General features: G+C 46.5%; 1 protein-coding gene across 1 annotated transcript in view; it reads left to right on the plus strand.

The window, feature by feature from the left end:
* Positions 1 to 11,072, plus strand: part of SIGLEC15 (sialic acid binding Ig like lectin 15) — a 23,065-nt gene extending 11,993 nt beyond the window's left edge. The window contains exons 3-5 of the mRNA XM_087715345.1: positions 4,860 to 5,219; positions 7,243 to 7,273; positions 10,973 to 11,072. Of these exons, the coding sequence (XP_087571471.1) occupies positions 4,860 to 5,219; positions 7,243 to 7,273; positions 10,973 to 11,072 (491 nt within the window). The remainder of the gene's footprint in view (positions 1 to 4,859; positions 5,220 to 7,242; positions 7,274 to 10,972) is intronic.
* The last annotated feature ends 624 nt before the right edge of the window (positions 11,073 to 11,696 follow it).

The raw sequence follows: 11,696 nt of genomic DNA on the forward strand, positions 1-11,696 counted from the left end.
AGGAGCCCAGAAACTTATCTCTATGAAAAACCAGACTCGCGGAATTCACGGACTTCTTCAAACTTAAATTGATATTTCCTGCAAAATTCCCCTCCCGTCGCTCCACCTATAGGCTCTCCCCTCCCGAATGATGAATGTATGTTGCTTACCATTTTAGTATATGTCTCTATTTTGTTGTCTGTATCCCCCCCTTCCCAGTTTTATGTGAGCCGCCCTGAGTCCCCTCAGGGAAAAGGGCGGCCTACAAATTCTAATAAAACTAAAACTATAAACTAAAACTCTCTGGGAGGGGCCAATCAGTAACCACCTGTGTTCTATTTCCTTCTGCGAGCCTGTTTCCACAGCTGCTCCCTCCTCCTTGCAGCCCTACGAATCCGTATTTCAGGGACAACGTCCCCCTGTTCTTCCTCACTGCTTCCTGGCTCAGACGCCACCTGGTGGCCAACAGGACTCTCTAGTCCCTGCTCTGACTCCGAACACCCCCCCCCCGAGTCTTCCTCATCCTCCAGGGCAGTTCCATAACGTTCATCGCTGTCAGATTCCACCAACAGCTCAGCCGGCCACTGCTGGGCCACAACAGTGCCATGGAGGGGTGGGTTGTTGTCGGAGTTACTGCCAGTTCGCTTCGCACGCACTTTTTCCATTGATATTCCTGGTTACGTAATTTGACCTCATTCTGGAATTAACCAACTGGACCGTAATGTTATCAAAATGGCTCAACTGCAGCATGCTGAGCCAAAAGGAGAACGCTCATCTCAAATTAAAAGGAGGCAACCTTAGCTTGTTCTGCAGGATTCTCTCTTTATTTTATTGCCTTGATTAAAGATATTGTGTGAATGCAGTTCGTGTGTATGTACAAGAAAGAGATTGGAAAAAAAAGGGTCTTGGAATCCACTTGCTTCTCCTTCTGTTTCTGGACAATGGGGTGAATGAGGGATCCTTGGTGCTTTCAGACTGTGTCAGGTTTCCGAAAGATGCCTAGTTGATTCGTGAGTCTCGAGCCAAGTTTCAAAAGAAAACCAGTCTTTTATTAGGAGCACCATTTTGGTAAGACCTTATTGCAGTCAGATCTTAACCTCATTTGAATTATAGCTGAACTTCACCCCTGTTCCTTCCCTCAGTCTGTGTCATAAATCACATTCCCCAATGAGGTGCACCCCTCCCAAGCCTGTTGTAGTAATCTGAGATCCGACTCTAGGCAAAAGTATGCGTGGAATGCAGTGTCCCCCCCCCTTTCCTCACCATGGCAACTTTATGAGTTGACAGGCTACTTGTTTTCTTGTAGACTTTTCAGCACTGGTCAGCACTGATGATGTTACCTAGTTGGGTAATGAAATGTCTGCAAGAAAACAAGCAAGCTCAGAGAGCACCAAAGACCTCTCATGTCAACCCTGAGCTACAAATATTCTCTTTAATGGGGTGAATTTCCCCTCCAGAGCAATGGGGCCTAAACCAAAGCACACCGAGACAAAGATACTTCAAGGACTTTATTAACAGACAGACAGGCCCTTGGCAGCCATCCAGTATAGACAAGACGTTGCCCTCAATCCAGCATAAACAAGACGTGGTAGCAATCAAGCACAGACTAACCTTGGCAGCAATCCAACCTGCCAAGCTAGCCCCAGAAGTTCTCCCACTTTAGTACATACGTTGACTCCTGCAAAAGGGTGTGTGCACAATCATTCCTTTTATAGTCTTGAGAGGAGCCTAATTACCACCAGCTGAGTGCAATTATCTCCTGTAACTGCACAACTGTTCCTTCCGCCTATTAGCTCTTCGGTGCCGGGCATCCAGGAACAACTCCCTTGGCTCCTCCCCACTGCTCCAATGCATGACTTCAGGATCACACTCCCTTGTCTCTTCCCCACTGGTCCAAGGCTCAGGTGCCTCCTGGTGGCCAACCAGCCTCTCTGCATCCTGCTCGGAGTCGGAACCCTGTCCAGGGTCCTCCACATCCTCCAGAGCCAGCTCATAGGGCCCCTCACTGTCGGAGTCTGGTGGCAGCTCCAACGGCTCCTGCTAGGCCACAACAGTTAAGCATTCATTTATAATATTTTAGACTTTATATTTTTATCTTTTGTGGTTTTTTTTATTGAAATGTGATGTGCGTGTGCCTTATGATAAATAATAGTAATGTAGCATGTTATGAATCTAGCTCTTTATAACATATCCATTAAACTAAAGCAAAGTAAGCCATGGTTTACAGCATTCCATTTTGCTTTAATCAATCAAGCAATCAATAATTGAAAGCAACCTGTAGCTTGGTGTAATGCCTAAACTTCAAAAATAGGACCAGGTAATGTCCAGAAGCCACAAATTTAGCCTATATTCAAACTACCGTATTTTTCAGAGTATAAGACACACCGGAGTATTAGACGCACCAAGATTTTGAAGAGGTTAATTTTTAAAAAAAAGGTTTTGCACTCTGCAGACCTCCCAAACTCTCTTGTGTGAAAAACAGGGCATGCAGAAAGTTTGAGAGGCCTTCAAAGTGTTCCTGGGGATAGGGGGGGGCACCCCACCGCAGTAGACCCAGCTGAGACACAGGAGGATCATTTGCTACATCAGCTCTGGGTTGAGTTCCAGGAAGTTGCCTCTGGGGATGTGGACAAGGCCATCCGAGCTGTAAGTGCCTCCACTTGTATTCTGGACCCGTGTCCCTCCTGGCTGGTGGCTAACAGCAGGGAGGTGACACATGGCTGGATCCAGGCGGTTGTCACCGCCTCCCTTCGGGAGGGGCACTTCCCCGCCGTACTTAAAACGGCGGTGGTGAGACCCCTCCTGAAGAAGCCATCGTTAGATCCAGCCATCTTAAACAACTTTCGTCCTGTCTCCAACCTTCCCTTCATCGGGAAGGTTGTTGAGAAGGTGGTGGCCTTTCAGCTCCAACGGGCCTTGGAGGAAGCTAGCTATCTTGACCCCTTCCAGTCCGGCTTCAGACCTGGTTACAGCACAGAAACCGCTTTGGTCGCATTGACCGATGATCTCTGGAGGGCCAGAGATGGAGGCTATGCGTCCATCCTGGTTCTCCTTGACCTCTCAGCGGCTTTCGATACCATCGACCATGGTATCCTTCTGCGACGACTGCGGGAGGTGGGAGTGGGAGGCACAGTTCTGCGGTGGTTCTCCTCCTACCTCTCGGACAGGTCGCAGTCGGTGTTGGTCGGGGGGCAGAGATCGTCCCTGAGGCCCCTAACATGTGGGGTACCTCAGGGTTCGGTCCTATCCCCCCTACTATTTAACATATACATGAAACCGCTGGGTGAGATCATTCGGAGGCACGGGATAAAATACCATCAATATGCGGACGATACGCAATTGTATCTGTCCGCCCCGTGCCAACTCAATGAAGCGGTGGACGTGATGAGCCAGGGTCTGGAGGCCGTTAAGAACTGGATGAGTGCTAACAAACTGGTACTCAACCCGGATAAGACCGAGTGGCTGTTGTGTTTCCCCCCCAATAATTTGGCTAATACACCAACGCTTAGGCTGGGGGGTCAAATTTTATACCCCTCAGATAGGGTCCGCAACTTAGGAGTCCTCCTGGATCCACAGCTGACTTTTGATCACCAGCTGTCAGCTGTGACCAGGGGGGCATTTGCCCAGGTTCGCCTGGTCCGCCAGTTGCGGCCCTACCTAGACCGGGGGGCTCTCACAACAGTCACTCGAGCCCTTGTGATCTCTAGACTGGAATACTGCAATGGGCTCTACATGGGGTTGCCCCTGAAGTGCATCCGGCGACTACAGCTAGTCCAAAATGCAGCCGCGCGAGTGATAGTGGGCGCACCGCGGTTCGCCCATGTTACATCTGTCCTCCGCGAGCTGCACTGGCTACCTGTTGGTCTCCGGGTGCGCTTCAGGATACTGATGACCACCTTTAAAGCACTCCATGGTAGTGGATCTGGGTACTTGAGAGACCGCCTTCTGCCGATTACCTCCCTAAATCGACCAATTAGATCGCACAGACTGGGCCTCCTCCGAATCCCATCTGCCAGTCAATGTCGACTGGCGACCACACGGAGGAGAGCCTTTTCTGTTGCTGCCCCGACCCTGTGGAACGAGCTCCCCATGGAGATCCGTACCCTCACCACTATCCAGACCTTCCGCGCGGCCCTCAAGATCTGGCTCTCCCAGCAGGCCTGGGGATAGGCTTCCAATTACCCGCCCGAGTGTTTGATTGCTGAATGAAAGTTGTGTTTTATTATTTCTTCCTTTGTTCACATATTGTTTTGCTTTGACCTTGCACCCCCCCTCCCCTGTGGTTGTAAGCCGCCCTGAGTCCCCTCAGGGAAAAGGGCGGCATATAAATCCCAATAAACCTTCAAACCTTCAAAATGAGCAAAAAACAGGTCTTTTTGCGAAAACGGGTCAATTTTTTGCCAAAAAAGAGGGCATGCATAGCTTTTAGGAGGCTTTTAGAGTGTTCCTGGGAGCTTGGGGGGGGGGCAAAACTGAGCAAAAAATGGCCCGTTTTTTTGCTCACTTTTGCCCTCCCCAGCCCCTAGGAGCACTCTGGAAGCCTCCTAAAGTCTATGCACGTCCATTTTTGTGAAGAGGGCAGGGTTTCAGGAGGCCAAAAATACTGTATTCAGTGTATAAGATGCACCCAGATTTTTACCCTCTTTTGGGGGGGGAGGTGAGTCTTATACTCTGAAAAATATGGATTTTAAAAACTATAAAATAAGTTATGGTAGCTCCCCCATGGTGGCTGGGAAATTCTGGGAGTTGAAATCCACACGTCTTAAAGTTGCCACAGTTGAAAAACACTAAAAGCAGGGGGGGGGGGGACTATGATAGAAACAATAACATCCTGAGGGAGTACTAATAATTTATGTTTCCTATTTTTGGATTTTCTGCAGCTGCTCCCAGGATTATAAATATCTCTGTCCAAGCTGGGCAAGATAATGACTTCCATGCCAAGTGCACAGCCGAAGGTGAACCGCTGCCCATCTTGATGTGGGCTGGCCCCCTGTCTGTAAATGCCACCTCTGTGTCCAGCACAGGCCACCAAGTCACCAAGGAGCTTCAGCACCTGTCTCATGATGGGAAATACACCTGTGTGGCCACCAACAGCCACGGCAGAGCAGAAGGGACCGTCTACTTCTACAAGTTCAAAGCCGGAAGTGGGTCCTGGGTTACGATTCTCTTGTACGTAGCTTTGGGGGTCAAGTTCGTGGCCCTCCTGGTGATCTTAGGGATCGGGGCCTTTTGCAAGGGAGGTATGTATCACTCGTTTAAATGCCAGTGACGGCTGGGTAAGAGAGGGCAGGCTCGGCTTGAGTTCAACCCCAATGTGGACTGCTGACTTAGTTGAAGTTGATTCAGTAAACTGGGGTACAGTCGCACCTTCTTTAGCAACTACTTTATTTTGCAACCATTCACAAAGATGATGGTAATTTTAAAAATTATTTCCCCGACCAAAATGCATGTATTCAGCAGCACTGAATTTCGAGTTCAAAAGTTTTATTTCTTTTAAAACAAACATTTCATCATTCCTCAATCAGTAAAACATCGAAGTACAATTTTTTGTATGTCAAGATAGTTCTAGTTTCTAGCCTAGTGTATACCCCTCCCTCCCTCCACCACCACCCCAACCCCCCTCCTCCTCCCCCCCCCCCCGACTTCCCAGAATCCGTACACGGTATGGATTTTTAACAAACACAGTCTAAAATCTATTGAGAAAAAAAGAAATAAAGAAATTAATAACATTCTACATTGACCTTAGCTTCTTCTTGCTGAACTAACTTTAAACAATTTAAATCATTTCTGATCTTAAGCATAGGCTAACTGGAATTTCTTGGTCCCGTATTTATTTTGTATATAGTGAATCCATTTTTTCCAGTCTCTTTTATATCTCTCATTTGAGTGATCTTTAAGATATGCCGATATTTTAGCCATCTCGGCTAAATTTGAGACTTTCAATGTCCATTCTTGAATTGTAGGCAAGTCTTCCTTCTTCCAGTATTGCGCCACCAACAGTCTTGCTGCCGTTATTAGGCAGCACTGAATTTCATACAGCTGGTAACTAGAATGAAATGATTAAAGTCTTGTCAGTTTCAGGCAGCAGCCGGCTCAGAGCTGAGCTTGTTAATTTGTGGTGGGAAGCAGTGCGCTCTGAAGAAAAGTGGATCAGGAAGAGATTGCTAATTTAAGCAATCTCTTCAACGTGCCAGGAGGGAAGATGGAGTGAAAAAAAACAGGTCAGGCACAGGACTCTGTAGGAGAGAATTTTACTTGAAGAAGATGCAACGACCAGTGATTTTTGCAGCATCTCTTTCTCTCTATCCTGGGTTCCCTTAGCGTCCATCATGCTTCACAATCAAGTTGTTGGAATGGAGTGTGATCCTTAAACAAGGAGTGGTTGCATAACAAACTAATTGGCATGTTTCATGAGTACAGAAAGAGTACAGGTAGTTCTTGACTTACAACAGCGATGGAGCCCCAATTTTCCGTCGTTGAGACATTTGTTCAGTGAGTTTTGCCCCATTTTGCGACCTTTCTTGCCACAGCTGTTATGTGGATCACTGCCGTTGTTCAATTAGTAACGCTGTTGTTAAGTGAATCAGGTTCCCCCGTTGACTTGGCTTGTCAGAAAGTCACAGAAAAGGGGTCAGGAGAGAGAAATGGTCATAAATATAAAACAGTTGCCAAGCACATTTGAATTTTGATCACATGATCACGGGGATGCTACAACGATTATAACTATGAAAAATGAATCCAGCTCTTTGCAACGTATCAACTAAACTAAAGCAAAGCAAGCCATACATTATTTACAGCATTCCATTTTGTTTTACTCAATCAATCAATCAATCAATCAATCAATCAATCAATCAATCAATCAATCATTGAAAACAACCTGTAGCTTGGTGCAATGCCTAATTAAAACTAATTTTAAAAGCTGTTAAGTAAGTTGTAGTACAGGAGTGTCCTATACTTGGGAACTTTAAGATTTGTGGACTTCAACTCCCAGAATTCCCCAGCCAGCCATGGGGAATTCTGGGAGTTGAAGTCCACAAGTCTTAAAGTTCCCAAGTTTGGACACCTCTATTGTAGTAGGTTCCCCATGCTGGCTGGGGAATTCTGGGAGTTGAAGTCCACAGGCCTTCAAGGTTGGACATCCGTGATGTAACTTATCAAGGCCCTGGGCCATTTCCACCTTCCTAATATAATGAGCACCTAGGGATAGTTTAGGAAGAGATACATGGATATTTTCCATTAGTTTTCTTACCTTTTGCATTACAGATAACTTAATGGTTCCAACCAGCTTTTCACGGTAAGAGTTCTCTTGAGTCTCGTTGAAAATACCGTAAGCACATTACTAGAAGTTATTGATCGCCTGGCAGTTTCCACAAGCTAGAAGAAAAAGGGAAAGGTTTGCTTTGCAGAATTTCAACTGGAAGGAGCTGATATTTCAACCCTTGTGTTCCTGATAGGAAGCAGCCCACGACTAAACCTTCAAAAACGGTCAGCCAGGCGCTTTGGTTATTGGCTCTCCGTATGAGGTCTAAATCTATTTTAAAAGTCTACATTGAACCTCCTAATTTGTATTCTATGGAAATTCTCAGTCATCCAGGTTCTGGTTGTCCCAAAGGTGCTTTTTTTTCAAGAGGCAACTGGACTTTCTGGTTTTTCTTTGAAGATGTTTCGCTTCTCATCCAAGAAGCTTCTTCAGCTCTCTTCCACCTTCTTGGATGAGAAGGGAAACATCGTCAAAGGAAAACGAGAAAGTCCAGTTGCCTCTTGAAAAAACCCCTTTCGGACTCCCAGTTCCTGCTCGCTCAAAACTAGTCAATGAATTCTGTAGGCTAATGAAATAACATGTCAGAAGGTTCTAGAAGAGCCCCTTCAAAATTAGGGTGGCTCAGTGGCGAAGATGCTGAGCTTGTCGATCAGAAAGGTCGGCAGTTCGGTGGTTCGAATCCCCAGCGCCGCGTAATGGAGTGAGCTCCCGTTCCTTGTCCCAGCTTCTGCCAAACTAGCAGTTCAAAAGCACAGTGAAAATGCAAGTAGAAAAATAGGAACCACCTTTGGTGGGAAGGTAACAGAGTTCCATGTGCCTTCGGCGTCGAGTCATGCCGGCCACATGACCACGGAGACGTCTTCGGACAGTGCTGGCTCTTCGACTTTGAAACGGAGATGAGCACCGCCCCCTAGAGTCGGGCAGCATAACTGGCTAGGGAATTCTGGGAGTTGAAGTCCAGAAGTCTTCAAGTTGCCAAAGTGTTCAACCACACTATGGCCGGCTCTTGAAGGAAATTCTTCACCGCAAATCTATCAGTGGTGGGTTGCGGATCCGGATGCAACTGGTATGGTGCAATGGGGCCTGGCATCCACCACGTGGACGCAACATGCGGGTATATGCATGCAGTGCGTGCATGCGTCCTTACCTCCTGCGACGCTCCGCAATGCCTCTGCAGCACTCCAGCTGCTTGGTGGAGCGCCATGCAGGCGTTGTATGCTCCGTGCACGTGAGCGGAAGCGCCGAAGAGCCCAAATACAGGTAAGGACGGTGGGCGGGTGAGTGGGCCCTATGGAGCACCGTACTGGAATGGTACCCAGTGCACCCGGCAGCCAGCGGTACGCCCGTACCGGGGAGTACCACCTGCAACCCACCACTGGTGAACATCAAGGTCAGAGGTGGGTTCCAACCGGTTCGGACCAGTTCAGCTGAGTAGGTAGCAACTCGGCTGACCACACCCGCAAATCCCTTGCATCGATGGCACTATCTTGTTTTTTTGCTCCTGCGCATGCGTAGAAGCAATTTTTTACTACTGCACATGTGTGCATAGCACGCATCAAATGCGAACCGGCAGCAACAGAAGCCGGAACCCACCCCTGATCCACGTGGGTCTCCTGTTTAGCACCATTCCCCCCATTGTAACTTTGTATTATTTATGGTTTGGAGTTGACGTGTTGTGGATGGATCTCGACAAACCCCAAAAGCAACCATGGGAGATCCGTTCTGGAGGAGAAAAGTGGAGGAGGGGCAAAATATCCCAAAGAGGACACTCATTTAGATTTTCTTCTTTAAAAAAAGGAACTCGTGGCTTTCTAGAGGGTTACTAATCAAATCCGTTCCTTCAGGAAGCAGAAAGATCAGCCTAACTGAGGCCTCCAACTTGGGAAACAGTGAATCATGGTTCCTTCTGCAGGAAGTTAGCACCCTCTCCTAGAAAAATGAAATATTTTGGGAAATATTAAAAGGGCAGAATATTTCCCCTAAAAGGGAGGCAGAAACTCACACCCCCCTTTGTGAGTGGACCATTTAAGGCCAGACCCAGCTTTTTAGTATGCGGTCTAGATTTGCCATAGCTTCCCTCCCCAGGAGCAAGCGCCTTTTAATTTCTTGGCTGCAGTCCTCATCTGCGGTGATCTTGGAGCCCAGGAAAATAAAATACATCACTACCTCCATTTCTTCCCCTGTTTGCCAGGAATTGAGGGCTGGATGCCATGATCTTAGTTTTCTTAATGTTGAGTTTCAAGCCAACATTTGCACTCTCCTTCTTCGCCCACCTCAAGAAGAGGCTCTTTAGTTCCTCTTCATTTTTTGCTGTTATAGATCACCGACTACAGCTGCTATTATCTATGTCTCCTGAACATGCTGTGAGGGATTTGCTGGGTTTAAGAGAGCTTCATGCTGGTGGTACGTGACCATTTATATACACGGCTTGAAGATGTTTGCCGTATCTGGCAAGCACCCCAAAGGGCAGCCGCTATTGTTGCACACAAGCGACACACCGTCTCTGCAAAAAAAACCAGATCAGGGGATTTGATAGGATGAGAGAATGTTCATGCTGCCATGAGAATAATTCCTTCACTTATGAAAGAGAATATTCGCAGCTCAGGGTGGAAATGGGGGGTTCTGAGTGCTTTCTGAGCTTGGTTCTTTACATACAGACTTTTCTTAACCCAGCTAAGTAACGTCATCAGGGCTAGGAGGGAGTGGTGTTTGCTTTCTGTTTATATGGTTATATGCATTTAGACAAGAAAAACGAAATGCACAGGTACAGTATAGGTGGTATCTCGCTCAATAGTAGTAACTGTGAGAGGGATCTTGGAGTCCTAGTGGACAATTGTTTAAATAGGAGCCAGCCGTGTGCAGCAGCTGCCAAAAAAGCCAACACAGTTTTAGGCTGCATAAAAAGAGGGATAGAATCAAGATCACGTAAAGCGTTAATTCCACTTTATGTCGTCTTGGTAAGGCCACACTTGGAATACTGCATTCAGTCTTGGTTGCCACAATGTACAAAAGATGTGGAGACTCTAAAAAGAGTTCAGAGAAGAGCAACAAAGATGATTAGGGGACTGGAGGCTAAAACATATGAGGAACGGTTGCAGGAACTGGGTATGTCTAGTTTAATGGAAAGAAGGACTAGGGGAGACATGATAGCAGTCTTCCAATATCTCAGGGGCTGCCACAAAGAAGAGGGAGTCAAGCTATTCTCCAAAGCAATAAGAAACAACAGGTGGAAACTAATGGAGGAGAGGAGCAACTTAGAACTCAGAAGAAATTTCCTGACAGTTAGAACAATAAATCTGTGGAACAACTTGCCTCCAGAAGTTGTGAATGCTCCAACACTGGAAGTTTTTTTAAGAAGATGCTGGACATACAAATAACTTGCCCTGTCAGTGCAAAGAACCACCAAGGCCACATCCACCAACACTAACAGGACAGGCCACCAAAATATAAATTGAGGGCGAACACCATTCCCTAGGAGGGCTTATTTTCAGGGGAGGGCTTATTTTAGCACAAGCACTCAAAAGCCCGATTGGGCTTAGTATTCGGGGAGGTAGGTCTTATTTTCAGGGAAACAGGGTATATTACCTATAGGCTGCTAACATGGTGGTAGGTCTTATTTTCAGGGAAACAGGGTATATTATCTATAGGCTGCTAACATGGTGGTAGGTCTTATTTTCAGGGAAACAGGGTATATTACCTATAGGCTGCTAACATGGATGCTTTTATTCACAGACAACCGAGGCCCGAATCTCCATACGAAAACTTCAATCGGAGAATCAACTCCATAAGTCAAAATCTAGCTCCAGAATCTCGAGTAACACACACTTGTTAAAGATGCAAATCTTTGGCTCAACTCTTTCTCCTGAAGACGGTCCCATTCGGTTTGTCACCGTCCCGTGTGTTTGTGACAAGACGTCCGTGGTTAAAACCCGCAACTGCTCAACAGGAGTGTCAGTAATGGAATTACTGATATTTCTATGGGGGAGAACTTATATATAAACGGCTGCTTGTGTGTGTGTGTGTGTGTGTGTGTGTGTGTGTGTGTGTGTGTGTGTATGTTTGTATGTATGTATGTATGTTCGTTCCAGCATAACTCTGGAACACCTTGAGCAATTTCTCTATATACTTTTTTATTTTCCATTTTCATAACATATAATCACATGTATACTATTACATAGCCAATATCCTATTGTATTAAGTAGTAATTACATCAGTTCCTCTTGTCATCAATGCCCAGAAAGATAAGAACCCATTATTAGCTCTTCTGCTCTCCATACACCTCTTTCTTCTACCTCTCTCCTACCCTCTTTCTTCCCTCCATCATCCTTTTCTACTCTACTTCCCCTTCCTTTCTCCTTCTCCTCTCTCTTCATTCCACTCCTCCTTATCCTCATCTTCCCCCTTACCATCTCTCCCATCCCTCTCTTCCTATCTTTCTTCTCTCCTCTATTTCCCA

Source organism: Thamnophis sirtalis, unplaced genomic scaffold (genome assembly GCF_051295495.1).
Source record: "Thamnophis sirtalis isolate CommonGarterSnake01/CBP01778 unplaced genomic scaffold, rThaSir2_p1.2 scaffold_5, whole genome shotgun sequence".
NCBI lineage: Eukaryota > Metazoa > Chordata > Lepidosauria > Squamata > Natricidae > Thamnophis > Thamnophis sirtalis.